Source organism: Microtus ochrogaster, chromosome 17 (assembly GCF_000317375.1).
Source record: "Microtus ochrogaster isolate Prairie Vole_2 chromosome 17, MicOch1.0, whole genome shotgun sequence".
Taxonomy (NCBI): domain Eukaryota; kingdom Metazoa; phylum Chordata; class Mammalia; order Rodentia; family Cricetidae; genus Microtus; species Microtus ochrogaster.
The window spans coordinates 12775548-12800861 of record NC_022019.1 but is presented as its reverse complement, the minus strand read 5'-3'; the positions used below and the strand labels follow the sequence as shown (position 1 = coordinate 12800861).

General features: G+C 43.1%; 1 protein-coding gene across 1 annotated transcript in view; it reads right to left on the bottom strand.

Moving 5' to 3' along the window:
* The window catches only part of Elp3 (elongator acetyltransferase complex subunit 3), a 65906-nt gene that overhangs the window by 27590 nt on the left and 13002 nt on the right, over positions 1-25314 (bottom strand). Inside the window, exons 4-10 of the mRNA XM_005355507.2 lie at positions 23987-24057; positions 23270-23333; positions 21970-22038; positions 19295-19449; positions 7594-7755; positions 5289-5415; positions 2944-3137 (exon numbers count right to left, since the gene is read on the bottom strand). Coding sequence (XP_005355564.1) covers positions 2944-3137; positions 5289-5415; positions 7594-7755; positions 19295-19449; positions 21970-22038; positions 23270-23333; positions 23987-24057 — 842 coding nt within the window. The remainder of the gene's footprint in view (positions 1-2943; positions 3138-5288; positions 5416-7593; positions 7756-19294; positions 19450-21969; positions 22039-23269; positions 23334-23986; positions 24058-25314) is intronic.

The window sequence follows — 25314 nt, the reverse complement described above, 5'->3', positions numbered from 1 at the left end:
ACACACACACACACACACACACACAGACACACAGACACACAGACACACTCCTGAAACCTGCCCTCTGTCCTCTGTATCCTCTCAATGATGTGTGTGTATACTACACACACACACACACACACACACAGACACAGACCACACACATACTCACACACAGACACACACACCACACACACATACTCACACACACACATACACACACACACACACAACACACACTCCTGAAAGTTGTCCTCTGACCTCCGTATATGTAGAAACCACACATATACACACAAAGATATAAAAAAAAGCCAAATAGGAAAATCTCAAACATGAATTTCCATGCAAATAGTCACATTAACATTTCAGCAATAATATCTAACTAAAAACATAAAACCAAAATATCGTGAAGAATTTCTACCTATGTTTACCAAAACCAATGTTTTACTGGACTAATTAGTCCATAGTAAGCTACACAAACCAAAATCTTTATGGATGAAAACTTGTATAATAAGTATCATAGTTATATTTTAAAGAGTTCAAAATAAAAAATAATTAAAAAAATGGAAAGTATTATAAAAAAAACTGTCTTTGAATTAAACCAGCAAAAGATAATTTTCAAACTTTGGAGAATCACCAGCCCTAAAGCATGGAAACTTGACCCCACTCTGGGAACAAGGTGGTGCTTCACCAGGCAAGTGCTGCTTGGACTCTTGGTCTCCTCAAACAGCTGTCCTTGGACTCAAGGGCATCATGACTCTACACCTTCAGGAGACCTCGCCATCCCCTGCAGTTATGAGGCAGATGGTGTTCCTCAAAAGCAGAGGGCTGCACACTAGATGGTCCTTCTCCCTCAGATACTTCAAAGATGGGGGCTGCTGTCACTCCCTAAATCCTTATTGTCTCAGTTGGTGCAGGCAGGATAATGGTCCGTGATGCCATTTCCTATGGTACCTGAAATGAAGCTTTTCACATTACCCAAGTGTCCCTGCTGCCCTGACTCAGGAGAAAGACAACAGGAGGCTTTATCGTCAGCTCCTTCCATTAGAAGACCCTGGTTCTCAGGGGTGGGTGGGAGCGGAACTGGCCTCCTCTGTGACTGGGTGGTGCAGACAGACACATGGACTCTTGCCCTGGCCTCTGCTACTGCTCTTGCCATGTCCTTCTTTCCTGCTGTACTAGTTAACATCTGGGAAACAATGCCTAAGTCACAGAAGAAGTTCAGATAACTATAGTTCCTGACCTGCCGGAGAGGAAGAAGTAAGACTTGGGATACTCAGACATTTCTACCACAACCACAAAACTGCCCCCAACACACACTCTGCTGTTGCTCTTTGACTCCAACAGAGTTGCACCAGTATCTTAGCAATGTCCTTCAAGCAAAAGGGCCCAGTTTCCATCTTGTATTTAGCGGTCACGTTTCTTCAGTCTCCATCAAACAGAGCTAACTCCCTGACCCTGATACTCTGAAAGATGAAGCTGATTATTTTCTAGACTGTGCACCTACTTGGGTTGTGTGATACTGGCTCATGATTAGACTCAGGCACAGACGCTGGGCTGTGGTTTTAATTGGCCCTAGCACATGGCACACAGCTCATTTCGTCGGTTTTGGATAATGGTCAGGCTTCTCCTGTGCTCTTTGGTAGGTAGGCAGTCAGTAGGTATTCCATTCTCTCAGTCTCCACCACCACGGAAGAAGTGAACCAGACCCACTGCTCCTACAGAGCACACGGGGCGAGGTTCCTATGAGCCTTTCACGACACTTTTTTTTTTTGTCAACCATCAATAAGTAAGTGCCTGTCCTCTGCATTTCTGTTTAAAGACATCTTATTTAATATATATAGTTGATTGATTCACACTGAACTCACGGCCAACAAGTCCCTCTTGGGCCTTCTCAATAAAGGTTCCCCAGCACACGCTATTCCCTCTGTAAGCCACTTCACAGCCTCCCAGCTCTTAAAAGCAACAGGCAGCACTTGAGCACTGTGTTTGGAGGTCATTTTAAAGAGCCAATTCCTAACTAGCTCACAAAAATCTGAAAAATGTAGCATTAAGCAGAGTGCAAAACAAACAAACAAACAAAAAAAAACCCAAAAAACCTTGTTTACAGTGTGGTGGCTGGAAAGAGGTAGAGAGGCACTGTTCTGACCTCGGCTAAGAGTGTGTACATGAACGACCCAAATTGTTCCCTATTCTGAGAATGATTTATGGCAAATGTGTTGCAAGGATAGAGTCTGAGTCACACAATTTTCTAGTAGGCAAATTTGCAAATACAGAATCTATATGTAATGAACACTGCTGATACTATGCTTTTGAGGCACACAAATTACTGACCTAATTAAGATTAGCAGAATAGATCAAAGGACTCGTACCTTATTCACTTGGTTATAATTTATTAACACACACATGTATATACTGCGTGCACATGCACATGGAGGCCAGAGAACCGCTGGTGTGGTTCCTCAGGTGCTGTCCACATACTTTTGAGATAGACTCTCTGTGGTCTGAAATTCACCAAGTAAGCTAGGCTGGCTGGCCACGGAGCCCCGAGGGCCTGCCTGCCTGCCTCTCTCCCCAGTCCTGGGATTACAATCATATGTGACTGTGCTAGACTTTATTTGGGTTCTGGGGACGACAGTTAGGTCCTCATGCTTGCATGGTAAGTACTTTAATGACTGACCCATCTCCCAGTCCCTCAATATATTTACTTTGATGCTCAGATTGCCGCAGAATTTGCCCACGGGACCTATTCAAGTTGTTCTTACTTTCCTGGTTCACGGACAAATGGATGATGAATAAATATACAATACTGGCAAAGAGGACTGGGCATACTGTCCTTAGTTTCCTCACAGCATTCCTGATAATCTACTTGTAATTTAAAAAAGAATTCAAAACTCGTGATATACAACCAGAATACTCCTTTAAAGAGCATCAGTTATCTGGAGACTGAAAAGTAACACATACCTTTGCACTCGGTACACACGAGTCCACGGGGGCACGAGGGCTAGGATCCGAGCCACCAACTCGACCAGGTCACTGGGAGAATAGCTCCTATATCGTCCCGATTTCCACAGCTCATACAGCCCAGTTCCACGGATCACCAGGGTAGGGTACAGCTTCAAACCATCAGGACGAAAAGCAGGGTTCTCAAAAAATTCCTATGGACAGATAACCAAAAATTATCCCTCCATTTGTTCTGTCCCCCACAGGGAAGGCTCACACCAGCTTCTCTCCACCTGCAGCAGGCCCAGAGCTGCCCACCCTTTCTGTCAAGAACTGGACACGGGGATGCCAAGATGTCACTGTTCAACAACCCGAATCTGTGCTGCACTACACAGCCCTCCTGTACAGTACAGCCTTGTCCAGGCTGCCACCAGTCTCACACTGAGCATTAAGAGGCTACCTACCTTCCTTCCTTCCAGACGACAACATTTTTAATAGTATATATGACTGTTCAAACTTTTGAAAAATTGTGGAAAAAAATTTAAGTCCCTTCAAAACCTACAATATAAACAAAGGGAAAACAAACAAATCTCTACAGTGTTTACAAGAGGGCCCTTTACAGAGGAAGTTGGCTGAGCCCAGGATGTCACACTTTTGTCGTCAGTCCAGCTGGCACCACTTCTGGCCTGGGCTAACAGTCCGTTTGTTAACTGATACTGAGCCACTCACCTGGCTCGTCTACTCTGGCATAGATCTCTTCCATCTTACAGTTCCACCTGCTGTTCTTTTATCTGGGAGGCAGCAGGGAGATACCAGGCTTTGTCCTTTCAGGACTTTGCATGGTGCTGATGCTAATCTTGACTGTGTGTCATTGTAGTGGACAGAGGTGGATTCACAGTCCCGGCCTTTCCACCCCTGCACCCCTGTCAGGATCTATCCAGTCAGCAGTACTCTAGCTCTCTGGCCCATAAATTTTAAATCGTGCTTTAAAATCTTTGGCTGCACTATCCTTGCAAACCTTCCATGGTTTACATTGCTTTTCAAATAATGTAGCTATAGGGTTTAGATCTCATTGACAGTCACCTTCCTGAATGCTGTATTCTTGTTGAACCATGTGGTCTTAGAGACATTCTTTTGTTAACTGTGCAATTTCCTTTGCAACATTTCTATTTTATAGATCTATAAGGTCTTTAATAAATATTCTAGACACCCACAAACAGCATGCAGGCAAGCCCTTCTCTGCCTAACCTGAATCTACACTGAGCACATGCCATCAGAAGACTACTGTTTCTAAGTAACACAGGGCTGCTATGTTCTTTCTGTAAAGACGAAGCTAGACTGAATTGGTCCTGGACCCATGATTAAACGTGGGAGTTTAAAACATGCGTTTCTCTCTTTCTCCTCTAAAATCACATGGCATGATGAAACATTTTTAAAGAATTTTAAACTCAGAAGGACAATGAACAAGAACGGAGATGAGGGGGCATGTGGGATGGCACCACGATATGAAAACAGAAAACAGATGAAGCCTGGCACACAGTTTGAAAGGGAAGAAAACTGTAAGTTAAGAGGGTAATGAAGGCCAGTTCATCACACCACAGTCCCACAAAGCCCACATATCAAAAGTCCTAGGCAGACTGGAACAGACATGGAGTAAAAGCGAACCCTAGATCCATGCTTGCACACGGAAGGACTTGTCTCTACTTCCTGTGCTGGCCGAGAAGCTTTTTTTTTTTTTTCCCTCTAGGGACATGGGACTAAAGGATTCTGGCCAAAAACAACGAGGACAGAAAAGCCAGCATCCCAGCTGACAGGCCATGTGCCTTACCTATGCCACCTGCCACCATATGGAAATAAATGTTTCAGCCTACCTCATCTCTATGGAAATGTGAGTGTGCCTGTGTTACATGTGCATAAACAACCTCAGTTCCCAAAGCCTAAGCATTTTATAGTTTAAAAAAAAATCTTTTTTAATGTATAAAAGTGTCTTATCTACATGTATGGCTATGTACCATATGCATACCTAGTGCCTAGGGAGGCCAGAAGAATGAGTTGGATCCCTAGAATTGAAGTTACAGATGTTATGAGCTACCACGTGGTTGCTGGGCATAGAATCCAGGTTCTTAATCACTGAGCCATCTCTCCAGCCCCAAGTCTAGGCATTTTAAAGCCTGAACAGAATATATTAAAATACAGTTTTTATCTGATAACGGAGAGGTAGGTAACCATTCTTTATGTGTTCCTAATATTTTGGAACAGGTTTTAGAGCTTTGAGAATGAAAACACAAAAATAAACAAGCACGAGCAGAGAGGTGCAGGGAGCGTACAGAGGCAATCTGGGTCTGCTGGCTCAAGGCAATACTTACTATAAACTGCTCAATGTCTCTCTCTAGGCCCACGTTTGGCAGGTCAGGCATCATATGAGCTACCACTTTGAAACCACAATCTTTGGCCAGATGGAATGATTCACATGTTGCCTTCACAGTGTGGCCCCTGGGAAGAAAATGCATTACTGGTTAGACAAATAAATGGACAACCAAGTTAACAGGGATGGGGGTAAGGTGGTGAGAAGGAGGAAAACAATCCATGAGACAGAGTCACTTGGCTGGGAACAGAACCCCAGAACTCACTTTTACACAGCTATAGGGAGGCCTGGAGGAAAACCACTGCACTTCTAAGACACTGCTCGGAGGACTGGAAGCAAATGGATAAGGGCCACTGTGCACTCAGATGACATGGCTCAGCACCAGCTGTAAAATCTGCTTATTACTGTAGAATCAACATTAAACAAGGACCATACAGCAGCCAGGCATGGCTGATACTCACAGAGAGTCCTAGTACTTGGGAGGTAGAGGCAGGAGGATTCAAGATTATTCTTGGCTCTATACCAGGATTAGGTACACAGTGGACAACAAAACCCAAAAACCAACCATAAAGGGGCTTTGACTTGAGGTGTCATTTCATTTAAAATTAGGAAATACTGGTAGAGAGGGGAGTAAACTAGAATATGAAGTAGACTGCACCAGTGTGTTCAGAGGGTCCATCAGAGAAAGGTTTTGTTGGCACAGGGTTGGATCAAGTCTCTTAGCATTTGCTTTCCTGCCACATCCAAGCAGGAAGCAGGCCTTGATGAGATTTGGGGTAACTAACAATTGAAGCCTTGTGACAATTCCTTCTACCACCAAGATGCTCCCACTTAGCACAGAAAGATCTAGAAGCCATGGGCTCTATCATACTCCTTTTGGATACCCCACTCTCATTTCTAATTAGTTTTCATTAGTGAAGTCCAAAATTCTGGAATGGGACTGGGACTTTCTTTTGAATTCTGCACTCAAGAATTCTACTTCAAAGTCCACTGTATAATATGGTCACAATTATGTGTATATGGCTCTAAAAATCAAATTACAAAGAAATATTCATGTCCTCAGCTATACTGTCACATGGAAAAGTTGACCCCAGTGGAACATTCTACATCTGTATTTCTTCAGAGCATCCACAGTGAAACCTCTCCTTCCAAGGCTCCTGGACTTCCCTCCTAGCAGTCACCAAACAACACACACTGCTTTGCAGGACTCCATGGTTTAATGCTTAAATTACTCCAACAGCTGAGGCCAAGTCTGTCTCTTGTCAGCCCCCTTTAAACATCACCCATACTGAAACAAAAGGGCTCTTACTTAAATGCAGGCATACTCCTATCTTAACTTCCAGCCTGCCTCCTGATTAAAAGCCCAGCTTGGGGGGCTGACTTCCTGGGCCCTTCATAATCCAGCTTCTGCCTGCCCTGTTCTCCCATTCTCAATCAGCTTTCCTTCAGGGCATGCAGTGAGTCTCCTCTGGGCCTCAGCTTATATGTCATTTCTTCAGGAAGCTTCCCTGTGACACTACACTCTCCAGCAGCCTTCCTGTGTGAGACCGTCCCTACATGCTTGCTCTGCTCAGGTTCCTCATGCTCCTATGTGTAGGTACAATACCTATTAGATATTTCCTACTTGCTCAGGTTCCTCATGCTCCTATTTGTAGGTACAATACCTATTATTAGATATTTCCTGCTTGCTCAGGTTCCTCGTGTTCCTAGTTGTAGGTACAATTCCTATTAGATTTTTCCTATTTGCTCAGGTTCCTCTTGCTCCTATTTGTAGGTACAATACCTATTAGATTTAGATTTTTTCCTGTGCTTAAAAATATTCAACCAATCTCTGTTACTTAAAGGACCAAGTCCTGGAGCTATCATTCCTCTAGGCTGCTTTAAGTATGGACCAGTTTCCTTAACTCTCCTTCACAACCCCGGCCACGTGAAGTGACTTCCAGGTCCAACTCAACACATCTTCCTCCTGAAGCCTCCTTTGACACTCTGAGTAAGTGGTAGTTGCTGCCATTTTGAAATCTGAATTTCTCTTTTCGTCCACCAAGGGGGCAGTGATTTATAAATTTTCTCGTACACTTGACTTTCCCTGTGTATCCTCTCTCTCTAGATAGACAGAAGGGAATGTCAAATGACTACACGGAACATGAAGGCACAAGCAGATGATCTGAAGAGCATGGATGGGAGAAGAGATCAAAAAGCCAAATATTTAACTCTGAGACTGGGATCAAGGAAGAAAGGTGAGTACAGAGACAGAGAAAAGCCAGTGGACAGAGGAGGCTTGTGCTGGCCATCTGCCACCATCTCACCTGTTGGTATCCCTGGCCACATCTTCATAGACACTTTGCACCCCGATCTCCAGCCTCGTGCAGCCGTAAGTCAACATGTCGCTTAGATGCCGCTTCATGCAGTAATCAGGTCTGGTCTCAATCGTAATTCCAATACACTTTGTGAGGCTTTTCTCAGAATACCTGTAGAGCAGAACTAAAATGACTACACCTGACACAGTCTGGGGTCATTTCTTCCCAGCCTGCCTTCTCTTAGTCTTTCCAGGATCAGACAGGAGCTAAGTGTGTGGGCTCTGGAGCCGGATCGTGTAAGTTCAAATCCCAGCTCTGCTATTTCCTCACCAGGCACACAGTAATTCTATTAAGCTCTCTGGCCTCAGTATCTTCATCTACAAAACGATGATAACAATGGTACCCACACTTCACAGAGCTGACATGACTGTACCGGCGCATCCTCATGTCATTACCGTTGTCATTATTATTCACACGCAGTTAGCTGCAGCCATAATCATCTTGAAAACAGTGATTTCACTGTGAAAAGCTATTTCTCACTTCCTAGCAACCGATTTCACATAAGCAAAACCCATTTGCATTACTTATTTCTCACCGCATCGTAGAGCCATTTTAAATACAAGAAACAAAAGGGAGAGGGGAGCAGCATGGGCTGCAGGGATCAATCGGGTGAAACGTCTAGCTTCTAGGAATGTGCAAAATTAGGGAGGGTTTTGGTCTCATCAAGTCTAGATACGAGAGCGTGAGGACCACCTTGGATTTAAGTTATCTGAGACAATGGCCTTACTCCCGGCCCAAGGTCAATCATCTGTCAGGGGGCTGGTGAGGTGGAGTGGCAGGAACTCGGTGATGGAGGTCACGGTGGTCAACACTGGCCCCTGACTATCAACTGAGAGGTGTCCTATCACTCCATTTACCTCAGGAAGACACTGAAGCTCAAGGGGAATAGACAGCTTATTCAAGATACATAGGGAATAAAATCTAAGTTAAGAGTTGAAGGCAGGCCTGTCTGTCTCGGTATCTCTAACCTCCTGTGACCTTTCTTCTCTGCGCCTGTTCTCACGAGCCGGGTGGAAAGACCAAGGGAAGCTTTTTGCAGTTATTTATTCCTCTTCTTTCTAAAGAAGTTTTGAAAAGCAGATATCATAATGATTTGTAACTTAGTTGCATTTCTTCATTTTTATGTGCCAATTAAAACTGACTAATTTAAAATTATAATAATTACTCAGAGTGTGAATAATCACTGAGCTGCAGGACTGGCTGTATGTACAATCTCATCTAACACTGGAAGTGTTTTGTATCATGTGACATCAGCCGAAACATAGAGGAGAGAGACAACCTAAGAGATGAATGATGAGAAAAGAATGCTCACAGCTTGTCAAGTGCTGTTTAGGACAGGGCAGTGGCTCCTCTGTCCTCTCTCAACATCTCAAAGCCCTGTGCCTGTCAAATAGGAAGACAGGAGTGCACAGCGGCACAGTTCTCACCTGCTCCCAACAGCAATCACGGGCTCCAGGGAACTATATGAAATTAAAAGAAACAGAAGGAAAAAAAGAAAGAGAAAAAGAGAAAGAAAAGCTAACCAACCACTGTGGAAAAAGCATATTATATAAATGGATGAAGACAGAAGCTAGAACACTCTTGAGTCGAAAGAGTAACTGAAAGATTCTAACATGTGCCACCAACCTTCCTATTAACTGATATTTCTCAAAAGCCACAGCCTTAGGCAAGAGAGCCTGGGCTCAGTGACAGCTCCATCACTGGGAAAAACCAGAGAGGTAGCAACAGCAGCAGGGGGACCTGCCCAGAGGAGGCTGCCACTAGCATGACACTGCCACCTGGGGAATCAGAACACAGCACAGGACACAGCACAGGACACAGAGGTAAATGTTATGCTCAAAAACTTAACTCCATCTCAAAAATGTCTTTCCTCTGGGGAAACGTGGAGAATGAGAAACAACTCACATTTTAAAAAGCCAGTGGTGGCGCATATCTTTAATCCCAGCACAAAGCAGAACTTTCTGAGTTCGAAGCCAGCCTAGTCTACAGAGTGAGTTCCAGGACAGCCTGGGCTACAGGGAAACCCTGTCTCACTCCCCTCCCCACAAAAAAACCCAAAACAAACAAAAAGGCCAATATTTTAGAGTTCCTTTCAGAATTATATTTCTATCTGAAAAGCAATGAAGTAGAAATTCTAATCAAATTTGAACAATAAAAACAACAGTGTGGCATCTTCCATGAGCTGCAGTGTCTGTTGTTGCTATGGAGCCGGCTACTTTAGTAAACCTGCTGCCTCGTTTAAGAGATGGAAGGATGTCTATGGGACTATTCTTTCTTGTATGCTCGTATGTGCAGACAAGACGCTACTTAGCCCGAGCATTTCAGGGTCTGCTCCATAACCCCCCCCCCCCATCATTTAGCCAGAGAGCCTCTCTTTCAGTACTGCGGTCAACACCTCGCCTTCTCGGGATTTAGACTTCTTAGGTTCTGGGGCACAGAGGAGCTGTTTTTCCTTCTCAGAGACAGAGCCAGGTCTACTGCTTTTTAATGCAGCCAGAGGGTTGTCTCGGGAAGGCTGCAGGGCTGCACTGAACCTACACATTTCCTGCAGGTTACCACTATGGAAGAAGCTCATGCCCTCTAAGAAACATAACAAGTCAATACTGTAAGCTGCAGGAGCTGTTCACAGGGGGCAGGGAGCAGGGCAGAGGGCAAGGAGAGCCTCACCTTAGAAACGAAGAGCAACAAAACCCATGCCAACCAGGTCTCAACTCTGCTCAAAGACATTCTCATCCTGCGACATCTCAGAACCCTCGGTGAGGGCCCTGTATTCATCCACACTACAAAGCTAGGCTGTTATTCATGGCTATGTGTGCTTCTCTTTTCAGACGGGGCTCCCAGCAGGCCCAACAATGTTCAGTGACTAACAGCTTATGAGTTCTGCAGTAACTCCTCCCATCAAAACAAAGAAATGAACATGAAGGATGAATAGGCGAATCTGCTGCAGCTGGGACAAAGGAGGACTCTCTCCCTTCCCACAGCCTCTAGATGACCCTGCTGGCTATCTGCCCTCTTGCAAACAGTAGAGGTATCTTGCTTTAGGTCAAAGGTTCTGGACAAACTAAAAATCTACTAGTTTTTAATTCCAGATTTGCTTTCCAGTCAAGCTATAGAATCCCAAACTCAATCCATTCTAGCTAAACTGAGAAGCAGATGAGGGCACAGAGATGAAACACTAACTTCGGGTGTTCACAATCTACCAACTCTTCCCATCGTCTACAGGCCCCAAATGAGTTGTTCTTTGGACTGATGAAGATGTGCTCAGACACCTGGGTTATTACTGAATGCCTCAGAACCATAAGCACAGAACAAAGGTCCTTTTACAAAACTACTGCCATACCTGGAAACTCCCTCAATAAAATCTGGTACTTCTCATAATCCGTGAAGCTCTAGACTTAAGCCACTGGGCTTACAGGATTCATCCTCTCATTTTGGAGATCGTAATCCAATTTCTTTCTAGAGACTGGTTATGTTAATAGGATCTAAAAGCCAACAGTCTCTGCCCAATATAACTGAAAAAGTCAGAGAACTTTGATGTTTAACAAGTACTACCAGGAAAAGCTGAGCTGCTGACATTGAAGATGAGAGAAAACGAGGCACCTATCACACTAATCATGGCTGATGACACTAGAGCAGCGCTCGACATTCTTGGTTTTGATTCTTTCCATAGCTTAATGTTTTATAGTCATGATGAGATCGCCGAGGGACCAGGAGGAACAGAAAAAATGTCACAGGTATGGCATGCTTTTACTGTCATACCCATACTGGAATTTAGGGGCTAAATGCACAGGTGGATCACCCAAAAGCTGCCCTGACAGAGGTCATGGCTAAGTGAAAAACACAGTGTGGACAAAAGTACTCCAATAAAAGTCTTCACATCACAAATGTCAGAGACAATCACCCGGGGGACACTTTAGTCCCCCTATTTTATTTTCCACGACACGAGGGAGAGTAGAGCACAGAATATGTGCTGATAGCAGAAGAGAAGGCCAGGTGAGGTGAGGTCTGCCAGGCACAGAGCGAGTGCTCCTGACTTCCAGCTTTCTGGGCACCCGAGGCAGAGGCCAGGAGGCCAAGATCAACCTCGTATGGAAACTTCTTGAGAGCATTTCCACTTTGCCCATGCCACAGCCACCAAGTGCCTCTAACCTCTAGCCTTCAGGTAATGTCCTTACTACTTTCTCTTAAGATGTTCTCTATCAAGGGATACAGAGCAAACCAACTACACAGAATCATAAAAGAATGGAATTCAATGAAATGATCATTCTCTGTTAGTGAAAACTAAAATATGGGGGGGGTGTGTGTGTGTGTGTGACTAAACCAGTAGACATAAAGCCAACCAATATAGATTAATCATCACTAATTATACCAAATGTTAATACCATCAAACACTGCAATTAAATGGCGCACATTATCAAAATGGGCAACTCTGCCTACTCCCTGCTCCCACAAGACCCAAGTACAAACACCAGACAAGGCAGAATTTACTTCCTTGCCAATACACATGCCATGATTCACTAAGAGGGAGCACATACCTGGGTAATAAAACAAGTCTCCACAAATTAAATAAAAGACAATAAAAAAAAAAACCCTGAAATTGAACTGCATAGGCACTCTGAACAAAATGAAATCAAGTCAGAAATCAGTAAAGTATCAAACAAAACCTCACTGTCCCGAAATATAGAAATCAAACAATTTCCATATAATCCCTGGAATTGGAGAATAGAAAAGCTATTACATAAAAATTTACAATGAAGCCGGGCGGTGGTGGCGCATGCCTTTAATCCCAGCACTCGGGAGGCAGAGGCAGGCGGATCTCTTTGAGTTCGAGACCAGCCTGGTCTACAGAGCTAGTTCCAGGACAGGCTCCAAAGCCACAGAGAAACCCTGTCTCGAAAAACCAAAAAAAAAAAATTACAATGAATAATTAAAATATATTACAATAATAATTTAAAATATAAAAATGCATGGTATTTGCATAAAGAAATGCCTAGAAACTGGTAAGGTGGATCTCTGAATTTGGGACCAGTCTGTTCTACAAAGTGAGATTCTATCTCAAAATAAGAAAGAGAAGAAAGAAAAAGAGCAGTCTTTAAAAAAACCCCACTTTCAATAGTAATATTACAATAGAAAAAGGATGGTCAAGCTTCCACATCTTACTTAAGTCACTAAAAAAGGAATGACCCAGGGGCTGGAAATGTGACTCAGTAGTTAAGAGCAGGTGCTACTCTTGCAGAGGGCCTGAGTTCAGTTCCCAGCACCCTTATTCCAGTTCCAGAAGATCTGACATACTTTTCTGGTTTCTGTGGGCACCTGCATACATGCATATACATACATACATACATACATACATACATACATACATGTAAACAGACATACACATAAAATAAAAATGAAAGAAAATAAAAAAGTAAAAGCAATAAATGTCTTTACTGAAGATTGCTAATGGGAAGTAAAGGAAATCTAAATAAATGAAGAAACAGGCCATTTCATGACTGACAACTTGTCAACTCTCTCCCTAGAGACTGTGTCCTATCATTTGAAAACACCTTAACTCTATCACACTTTGCAAGAACACTGGTCACTGCCAGCTGATTCTGAATTTTACAAACACATGCAAAGGGCTCAGCCTATCTACAGCAGTCTTGCAAATCAATTACAAAGTCGGAGGAGGTATACGATTTGTCTTCAAGACACGTTAAGACGGTACAGTAATCACAACAGTGCAGTACTGGTCTAAAAGCCCAAACCTACCAGCGGCACTGCACTGTGTGCTCCACAGGTATAGTCCTTTGATTCTAACAAAGGATTGGTAAAATCTAAATGGGAAAGGGGAGCTTTAAAAAAATTATCTTGAAACAATCCACTTTCCATACTGGAAAAAAAAGAAACCTTGACTACCACCTCACAGTGCACATAAAAATTAATTCAAGAGGGGCTCAGAGAGCTAAATGTGAAAATGGAAATTTTAACTAGATGACAACATAGGAGACTAACCTTGTGTTCTGAAAACACGTGGTTTAGTAACAATACAGAAAGCAATGTTAAGAAAGAAAAAATTAGTCATATTAATTCTGCCCTAAGAGATCATCAATAGAATAAATAGTCAAGTACAGACGAAGTTCTTGAATCAAGGGCATGTAACACTCTCCTACCACCCCCCGAAAAAAAGAAAAAAAGAGAAAAAGATTAAACACTTCACAAAGAAAATATAATCAGACAGCATAAGCGTACACTCAAGTGCTCAATGACATTAGTCATCAGGAAAATGCAAATTAAAACCACAATAGATGCCATTACACACCCACCAGAATGGCTAAAATTAAAAGGACTGACAACAGCATGTACTGGTGTGGATGCAGAACCACCAAGTGCTCGCCTATTAGAGGTGGGAGTACAAACTGCATAACCGTTTCTGGCTGGCAGTTTTTCATAAAACACTAACAAACCTAGCAATTTCCATTACTACCCAAGAGTAATATATACGTTTAACCATAAAACAACCTGAACAAAACTGGTCACAGAGTTCTATTCATAAAGCTGTCAACTACAAGCAGCCCCATGTCCACTGACAGAAGGATGGATACACACACTGCTTGGCAACTGCAGATGCACGTAACAACACTGTTCAGTAAAAGAAGCCTTCCACAGGAGACTACGTGATGGGCATGGGCATGATTCACCTAAGGCAAGTGGGCAAAACATAAAAACCACCAGAAGAACTGCCAATTTTGAGAGGCGAAGGTGAGGGAGGAGTTTCTGGAGGAGCATAAAGGAACTCTGGTGACACAAACATTCTGCACTACTTAACTGGATCTTGTTAAGTAAGTAGTTCAGGCTGGCCTCAAATTTGAGACCCCCTGCTTCTGTCTCTTAGTTGCTAGGATGACACCACAGTTGGCAATGTTCTGAATCTTAACAGTATTTTATTACACAGGTCTGTCAAAGCACACCAAGGTAAGCTAAGTCTGTGTATTCCGCTGTGTATAAACTTCCAGGGAAAACCACCACACAGAATGCTAGTTAACATGGCACGTGGCAGAGCATCTGGGAGGACAGCCCAGGTGAGAACACGGAGTTCTCTGGGGTACTCAGCATTTCCTAACATTCTAGCTTTCCCAAGATACGCAAGGACACAGTTACAGGATTTAAAGCCACCGCTGAGGGAAGAGAGGAAGGAACGGAAATGAATTAAAAAAATCTACGAAGAGAAGGTATGACTCACTGGCTTCTCGTGGGTAACTACCCTCTGAAACTGCATCTTGTGAAAACAGTCAAGGCACACTAAATGCAAAACGGGTTCTGGGCAGAGCTGATTAAAAAGGAATAAAACTCCTTTAGAAGATTGTTCTGACCTATCTGGTAACATTCGCACTCTGGTGACGGGTGACTCAGAGGCACTATGGTCTTTTCTCCCAAGTGAAGATGTTTTATGAGATGACAGTACTCAGTAACTGTCAGTCTCTGGAGACCTGAAGAGGCTCAGTTGATGGGATAGTGATTACCAGTGGCCTGCGGGATTCAACAGCTTTTCCAGGGGCCAGGCCTGCGCTGTCCTTGAGCAGACCTGTGTTCCTCCACTTTCTGCCTGCAAAGGTTTCAGGCTTCTGGCTACCTGCTGGCCACAAACAATAACCAGGTTCACACTCTCGGGCTCTTTTGAAGTCTAATCCTAATCTTTGCCGTTAAATAGACAAACAAACAAACAAACAAGCAAACCTTTAACTACTCAGGTTAGACACAGGAAGTCCAAGGAGGGATACTTGAGTCTATAGTGTGACCCTCAGGATGCTTTAACCTTCAAGACTGGTGGCTTGCCTGCCACCTCACAGAACTGAAGGCCAAGTTTAAAATGAACCCTTGAGCTGGGTGGTAGTGACGCACATGCCCCTTAATACCAGTACTTGGGAGGCAGAGGCAGGCAGATCTCCATGAGCTTAAGGCCAGCTTGGGCTATACAGAGAAACCCTGACTCCAAAATTCCACTGACACATCTTGTCCTACTGAGCAAACTCACATCAGTGCTGTAGCTGGGCTGTGCAATGAGGAAATGTCTACTGTGGCTCAGTACTCAGCCAGCTCCACGAAGGGAGGTGGGCTGCTCTGGAAAACAACTTCTAAAAGAATACATCAGACCAAAACCAGTTTTCCTGGGCTCTTCTTTCATTCACAACGATGCTAAATGCTAACATTTGAAAACAGTTTTGTTTCTAGCTCAGTTCAGAAACTGTTGCCTCAACTGACACAAAATGTCCCTTAAACACTTTATTACAGGGAGTTGTATGAAGACTCGACCTCAACAAAGCAAACAAGAGCTCACAAATAGGCACTTTTCATATTGCCTCACAAAGGACAGAGACGGGATTGGGGAGAGAAGGGGCCAAGACACTAGCCCACTGGGCTGCAGAATAACGGAGCGCCACACTGAGGTGGCTTCGTGGCTCCTGGCTTGCACTTTTATTACTTCCTAGGAGCCATTCATGAGATTTGCTGCATTGAAGGCTCAAGTCAGTAACATTTTTTAAAGCTAAAAGCAGAGCGCCCCCTTGAGGTAAAGAACAGAACGAGCCTATGCCGGCCCTGGCCAGGCAGCCCCAGAAGAGAGGCTTTGTCCCCTCGTGGGCTTTTTGGACACACATCGTGATCCAAATTGAGTGAATTACAACATAAAACCCAATTTTTATCACAAAAATAGAAGACGTATGGCCAAATACTCTGAGCACCAAAATATTTATCACCAAACTGTAGCAAGATTGCCAACATTTCAGTTGACGAAAATGTCAGAGCAGCTGCACCCCAGAAACTCCGCATTTGCTTGGTCGGCCTGCTCCATCAGTACTCAGGGCTCAAACCCCACGGGGAACTCAGAGCCAAGTCACAGGAGAGGTGTGCCTTAACATAGACATAGCTGAACTTCACATATATAAACACTGTGGATATGGCTGACAAGATGGCTTATCTGTGCCATGTATCTGTAATCCCAGCTTTTCTGCTGTGAGATGAGAGACAGACAAGGGTCACTAGGCAGCTCAAGGGCTTGGAAGCCTGGAAGGTAAGGCTCAGCAGCAGACTAAAGAGTCGCTGTGTCGGCAGCAAAGCAGAAGCAGAGGACTGAAAGCTGTCTTCTGACCTCCACACAAGCGCCATACATGTTAAAAAGAAATAAAAGAAATAATTTAAAAGTATTTAATGTAAGTAAATAAATCTTCCCAAGCTTAGGTACACATAGCCCTTTTCTCAACACAGGTTTCTTAAGTTGAAGGTGTGTATTTGTGTGTGTGTGCGTGTGCACACGTTAGGAAGCCAGAGGACATCGGGCTCATTGTCACGTGAGAAGAAAGATTCAGTGGTATCGAAGATAACACTGCTGAGGTTTTTAGAAGCGAATGTGCTCAGTTGGGAACCCAGAGTCGCTCCTGCCACTATGTCTCCATCTTGGACTAATGGAGGCTAGTCCTCAACATCACACTTTAACTACACTTATCACATCTGACTCGAGTACAAAGAGGAGTGAGCTGAGTTACATCATCACTCCTCTATTCTAAAGTTTGCAGACTGAGGGTTTCACTAAGCATGACTCATATTCACGATGACCAACGTTTTGAACGAATAGTAAAAATAGATGCCATACCATCTAGCTACCGAGGTCCCTGTGGGACGAGTCACATACCCAGAAGTCTAGATTCAGGGACACAGAGTTTACCAGTATTTATCAGTCAAACACAAGCACTTGCTCACCACAAATTCTTCCAGAGGATCAATCTTTTATGCAACCCCTCAAGCTATCCCTAACTTCTATTTACATTTATGAAACACCATCTTTATTTAAATTTCACAAGCTCAAAGGAAAGCAACAGGGGAAGGAAGGGACAAAGGAAGGTATAAGCTCATTCCAGGGGGTAAACCTACCAAAGTCATCACTGTTGATCTCTGATAGCAGAGTGACCAAAGTCCATTCTCTTGTGTATTCAGGCTTTAGCTTCGGGTCAAAAAGCTCCCCTCATGTCCATTCTTGGCCTGATACTTTTTATCACCACAAAAAAGCCTACGAGGCAATACTATTTCACCCACCTTGTAATCAGCAGCATGACAGTCTCCTTCCCTTTCACAAGAGAACCCAAAGTCTGATGGTGCTAGGGGTGTTGGAAAGAGAACCACTCTCTTTTTAACATTCCGGTGTATGTGTGCACACAAACACACACACACACACACACACACACACACACACACACACACACACACCTTTTACGCCTAGCAATTTCTAACTTCAGGCTCTGAAGGTAGCCTGGGGTTTCTATTCCCACTCTGCCATCAACTACCTGTGTTAAGCCTGGGTAAGCTGCTTTACGTCTCTGGGCTCTGGATTCCACCAATGTGAAGCAGAGGAAATCTGAACACCACACTCAAAGGCTTACTGTGAAGTGACTCACAATGGTTCCACGTACATGGAACATGGTTCCACAACAAATGTAAGCCTCCTTTACCCTCAGTTCTTCTTCCTCCTTCCTCAGTGATGATCTTGGCCTGTGACAACCACACAGATAGGCCTGGGTAGACACATACATGATGGGACTGTACAGCACAAACTGTTCTGAACATTACTTTTTGTCTTAGCATACCTTGGAGATGCAAAACTCTTCTACTAGATGAAACCATTCCTCCACGAGGCTGTGAATATCACCTATGACTGAAAATCTCCACTGTGTACCTACAGCCAAGACTTCCTTTTCTGGACCCTACAGGACATCTCTATATACATCATGAGCATTTCAAAGATAACAAACCAAAAGTAAACTTCTTAATTTCCTCCATCAAACCTGAGCTTTCCTATGGCTTTTCCACCTTAGCATATGTCATTTCCATCCAGTTACTCACGCATCCAACGAAGGCGTGGCTTTTGATGCCTCTAATCAGTCTCTTCTCCATTATCACTGCCACTACCCTTGGTGAACCAAGGTGAGAAGGAAGCTTAGAGGCTTCTCACATTCCCATGGTAACCCTCTAACCTGTCAGTCAGAAGACAGTTCAATGACCTTGCCTGTTAACAAAGATGTGTTGGCTTGAAACAACATACTTCTACATTTCATACAAACTCCAGCTCCTTGAAATACATAATTTGGCCCATGTTGAGTCTTTCAACATCACCTGAGGACATTCCCTTGCTCACTGGAGTATAACCCAGTGGCCTGTGGAAAGAGCGCTCCCTTCTCAGTGTCCTCCTTGTGCCCTAAGGAAGGTCTCAGACTCGCCGTCCTACAGCAGGACCGTGTCACACCACGGCCTTTCCATCATACCCTTTACTCTGTAAGACACCGATATAAAAGGAAAGCACCACAAGGACACACAGTTCTGTCTTGTTCACCATGCTGTGCCCATTGCCTGTAACTGCATAGACATGCGGCGGTCTGAGTAAGAATGGCCCCCAAGGGCTCATATATTTGAATGCTTGGTCACCAGGAAGTGGAACTCATTAGAACAATTAGGAGGTGTGGCTCCATGAAAATAATTCTTTCCCATACACAGACATACACAAAGAAAGAAAGAGTACAAGAAATTCAGAATATATACACAGAAAGGATCAAATCTTCACAGGTAGCTGCTAGGAGGATGAGCAGATGACCACTCAGAGAGAGAAAATAGGGCTTCTTACTTGATTGCCTCATGAACATTGTTTGAAGTGTGGCCTGATAAAGCATCATGCAAATTTCGGATAAAATAATCTCTGTATTCTTCTGGAAGGGCCATGAACGTTCCACCCATCACGATGAACTCCACCTTGTCCACGGAGTGACCAAGCTGCTTTAGCTGGAAGAAACACACACTCATCAGAGCATCACACTAGAGAAGCTGCAGGATTTCCAATTTCATCTTATAGTAGCACCAGCACAGTTTACAGTAAAACACATGTTGTTAATTCAGTGCATTTAAAAAACAATTCCTGGGGGGTTGGAGAGATGGCTCAGAGGTTAAGAGCACTGGCTGCTCTTCCAGAGGTCCTGAGTTCAATTCCCAGCAACCACATATTACAGTAACCATCTGTACTGAGATCTGGCGCCCTCCTCTGGTGTGCGGGCATACATGGAGGCAGAATGTTGTATACATAATAAATAAATCTTTAAAAAAGAACAAAAAACAAAAACAAAAAAATTCCTGCTCAAAAAAGATGGGAAAGAGAATTAAAACTGAAGCAGAAGCCAGACTTCAATGCTGACAGTTAAATAGGAACTTAACAACAGGAAGAGTTTTAAGATATAACAGAATATAATAAATAAAAAATCAATATAATGTAGTATCAAATACTGCAAAAATTTACTGATCATATATTTTATGTCTGACTTCACAGTAGAAACACACAGTGGCGGGTGATGCATAACCTGGACTTAGTGCACAGGGAGAAAGATGAGTACTAGTTAGAGACTTCACGATGCAATCTAAAGATGACTGTGGGCACAGGCCCTCAAGATGCTACTGGAAAACCAAAGCACTAACTGACTGCCCCAAAATGAAATATCGCATCTTCCCTATTTCAGGGCAGAAGGGCACAACTGTCCACTGGGTCAGCTACGATAAACCTGGATTTGAAGTTTTAAAAGTTTTTAAATTTCTTGTTGTATGTTAGGTATAAGGAAAATAGATCAAAATGTCAAATTATGAACTAGAATATATCATGTAATGACTATCTCCATGGAACCTTTCAAAAATAGTTGTTTCTGCAAGTACCAAGTAGCAACTGCTATTACTGTGTCTGTGCATCTGAGTCAGCGTGTGTCTCCCCATCAACATTACACGGCTAACAGAAAACTGTCCTGGTAGCATCTACAAAAGCTCCTGCTAGGACTCCAAACCAAACTCCACAATCACCTCCAGAGGTGGAGACCCACCCCACTGCCACTGTCACTGTTTCCCATGGCTCTACTACACGTACAGTTAGAAAAGAGTTGTTACTCTATGTGATTATCATAATGTCTAAACCTAGGATCTTCAAACATTTTAGTAAGTATACCTTTTCATACTCCGTTAAGACGTTTTTAGTAGTATACCATTTCATACTCTGTTAAGACAGTTTTCCATCTTGCGATGGCTATTCTTGGTTGTCAACTTGACTACATCTGGAATTAACAAAAACCTAAATGACTGGGTACACCTGTGAGGGATTTTTTTTTTCTTAATTAAATCATCTGAAGTAGAAAACCCCCTTCTAATCCAGATCTTTTGAGGTGAGAAGATCTCTGCCACACCTTCTGCTGGAAGCCTAAAGAACATGGAGAAGGAAGCTCTCTCTGCCTGCTTATTCTTGCTCTTGCTACCAAGACCATCCCTTCATTAGCTTTAGAGCCCACTTCTTTGGGGCTCCCTATATACTGAAGGTCGGCTGAGACATTCTGCTTCGTAGACTGAACTACTGGATTCTTAGACCATCTGTTCATAGGCAGCTATTGCTGGATTAGCTGGCCCGCAGCCTGAAAATAATTTCATTCTATAAGTTCTGTTCTATTGATCCTGACTAATATTATCTAAAATGAGTTACATACCATATTTGAATACAAAAACGAGGTCAAAGTCAGTTCAGAACATGTTTTTCCCAAGCCTTATGGGCTCCCTGGGTAGGGTCCTCTTACAGCAAACACTCCTGCCCTACATGTGCTTGGGTGACAGCAAAGTGATCACTAGAACTGGTGATGTTCAACAACAGACACCCAAACCCAGAAGCAACATGTGTACTATACGCTCTATTTTAGACCTTCTATTTATATCGCCATGTAAATTACTATAACAACTACAGATGGTGCTTACATTTTAACACTTGTCAACTATGTTTAGAGAAGTTCAAGATCACCAACATAGTATTAGCTTTTAACCTGTTATGTTAATGTATAAATTATATGCAATAAAATCCACCCCCTTTAAAAGGCACAACTGGGGAGTTTGATGGAGTATACACCACCACGGTCATGGCACAGAACAAGTCCACAAGACCCAAACAGCCACCCACACCACTTTGCTGTAAACTGCCTGCTCTCACTGACCAAGCCTGTCACACTTCTTCACCTGGCTCTGGAAGCTGACGTTCAACCCCTTGTTGACTGTTAAAGAACTTTTACACACTTTCATAAGTGACTTCCTTCAAACTGAAAGGAGTACAAGAATATAAAAGCCTTCAAGGAAACAGGAGTCTCTAAGGAGTGCAAGTCTAACCACACACGGCACAGAAAGTCTCTCCAGATGAGCGTAAAATTACACTCTTCTCTCCTTCACAACGACTCCAAATCAAGCAACGGCATGGCAACACTTGAAGCACAAAAAACAATTTAAAAGTTTCTTTACCTGCTCAATCCGATGTCTTGTCTGCAGATAAGGGTCGTATCTAGCACGAATAGCTCGCATGGAAGTTGGCTAAGTAAATAAGGAAAAAATATCATATTATAGTCATAACAAATTAAAAAAATACTGAAGGAGTGAAGGGTTGTATTAAAATTAAACTACTCAAGGGATTTGAACACTAAAGCCATGCCTCATATCCCACCTTCCTTTCTCAGTTTTGGCAAGGTGCAGAACATCAGGCTAGTCCCTACCACACTGCTGAGGGTACCTCAACAGTAGGGCATCTTCTTGGTTTTCAGTCACCTTCTGTGGAAATGTAATGACATCCAAAGCATGGGTGCACACACACAGATGGGCATACATACAAGAGAGTCATGTAGCAAAATGCTCTTTGCACAAAGACTTTATTGTTACACAAGGGTTCTAATGGTTCAGCAAATGGTCTTGATGCCACTATCACACTGGAAACTACCGTGATGAAGCAGTTTCCTAGCATACAAGGACGATGAGCTTCTTTTTGGAACAGCAGCAGGTGGAAACTATTATAGAGACCCACAACTGGTCAGAATACAGAAAGTAAGTGATAGCGGAGTGGCTAACTCCAGCTGATACAACCTCTACACCAAATGCTCAGGGAGAGGTGGGCAGAAAACCAGGTCATGTCTTTTAGATGTGACAGGGATAAATACACTTACAAGATCCCAACAAATGACTATCTGAACAAGACTCACACAATGACATCACCAGCTGACATGCCAACATGGATGGGGATTTCCTAAGGCCCTACCACTAGATAATGAGCTACAGGCAATCGATAGTGCTGAGAAAGGGAGAATCAGTTTTTTCCAGGGACAAGCGCTCTGATTGATTATCTAATTCCCAAAGTCCTTGTGGTTAGGAAGTTGAGACAGGAATATTATTAAAAGGTTGAGGTCAATCTGAGTTATAAAGAGAAATGTCTAAAAAAAAAAAAAACCACACACACACACACACATATATATTCTATGCCTCAAATTCTTCACCATAAAACTGAGATAATCACAGTATCTTGTTTCCAAATACAGCTGAAAGGGTTGGAGTGGCAAAGCACTTGGGACAGTGGTCGGAAATAATAGTAAGAAATGTTCATGTTAGCACTGCTCCGGTGGCTTGGCACACATATGGTCAAATATTTGGCAAAACATACAGCGCAAATATCTGGCAAAAAGCTTTCTAATCAGGAAAAAAGCCCACACTTCTAAGAACGTTGGTACTTGTCACCCACACTCTGGATCACAGCACTTAGTCAGGATTAAGTCTTTACCTCGTAGCCTGTGTAAGACTGGGTTGAGTACTCAAAATCCGAGTCAGGTCCTCCAGGGCAGTATCTAGACACAAAAGAAAGGGAGGGCAGGTGAAATACTCGGTCCAACAGAAAATCCTGCTATCAAAGCGGCTTTGCCATCACCTCAAACAGCAGTCCGCTCTTGCAGCATTGTTTACCAACAAGCAAACAAGACAGTAAGTGAAGGAACATGACGACATTCATGTCCAGAACATTGCAGGCAAAGATCTTTACATCTTAATGCGGGAGCCCAGTTTGTCCAGTTTGGATGATTCTATGCTTTCCTGGGGCCCATATTCAGGAAAATTTCCCTCCCATTTACTCTTCCTACTCAAGCCATGCATTTGTACCCATGAATTCTTCTCAATGCCTCAACTACAGAAATCTAACAGCTATTTATAAGGATAATTTAAAAACTTTGATATTTTTCTGGTCCAAATTCATTTTGAATTTGATGCTGGAATCCAGGAAGCTTGTTAGTCACAAATGTCCGTTATCCCAAGCTCATAACCTGTGGTATTTCAGCACTGCAGCAGTGGTTGCTCCACTTTCAAAGTGCTGAAATACCTTACTAAAGCTGCAAGTCTATGCAGCAACATCTTAATATCATCAGCCTGCACTGGCCAGGGCATTAGAAAATCTACTTACTAGTTTAACTGAAACACACACACACCAACTTGTCAAAATCATACTTACACACATATATTCCCTGTAAAATTGATGTGTGGACATCTGTGAGGTTTGCACATCACAGCCACAACAGCAATCTATAAAAGAAAGATTAATTAAAAAGCTATCACTGAAAAATTAACACAGTTCTACAGAATGGTTACCTTACGAGCGAAGAAAAGGAATGTAACTGGAGCTGCACATTAGGGTCTTCATGATATGAAGAGGGGAAAGATCGATGCAACCTGAAGAAAAATCTGGGTATCTCTCTCAAAATACGGATGGCGCTACACCCTAAAGCTGAATTATTTTATACTGATAATATCTGAATATTTATATGAATTGTATATATGAGTTTTATAATTGGTTTTATGGTAAATACAGAATAAGGAACTGTTATTATTAATTTGTGGTGCTGGAGACTGCATCCAGAGTCTTTGAGCACTACTTCTCCACTGAGCTGTAAACCCAGTCCTGGAAATTAATTTTTAAGGTTTGGATGAGTCTTATTCTCTCTCTAGTTTTTTTGCTAAAATATCGACAAAGGTCACTATATATATTAAACCTAATCATTATTATTCAAATTCCACGACACTCTAGATTTCAATCTATAGCAGAAAGCAGGGAAGTTAGGGACCAGACTGATCCAGAGTCTATGTGTAAAATCTCAGAGTACCTGACCGAGTCCAGGATGGGTAGGGGAAAGAGCCTGCTTGAGAAAAGGCTGGTAGCAAAGATTTTAAGGCTAGGCCGGGCTGTGGTGGTGCATGCATTTAATCCCAGCACTCGGGATGCAGAGGCAGTTGAATCTCTTTGAGTTCAAGGCCAGCCTGGTCTACAAGAGCTAGTTCCAGGACAGCTACACAGGAAAGCCCTGTCTCGAAAAACAAAAAACAAACAAAAACAAAACAAAACAAAAGATATTAAGGCTATTAAGATATTAACACAGGAAGTAGCTGACCAGATAGAGCCACACTAAGGCCAACATGAGCAGGATTTCCTACAGACAGAGAGGAAGCTGTACGTGTAACAGAGAGAATCAGAATGAAGCCCAGGGCTGAAGAAACTAAAGTATTGTTCTCCAAATACAGTTGTTGACAGATCTAGACACCCCGAAACAGATGGAAGTGTGCTTATGTAAGCACACACATGTGTGCAGATTACCAAAAAGGCATGACCCAGCTCTAGTTACACAGAAGCAGTAGTTAAAGCAAACTGAGAAATGTGCTAGGAATGACAATCTTCACTATGAAGATAATGAAACCAAGGAAAGACAGGACAGGTACGTTCTGAGGAGCCATGGCAACCAGGTTCAGCAGGGATTCTGAACTGAGATGTTATTGAAACAGCAGGTG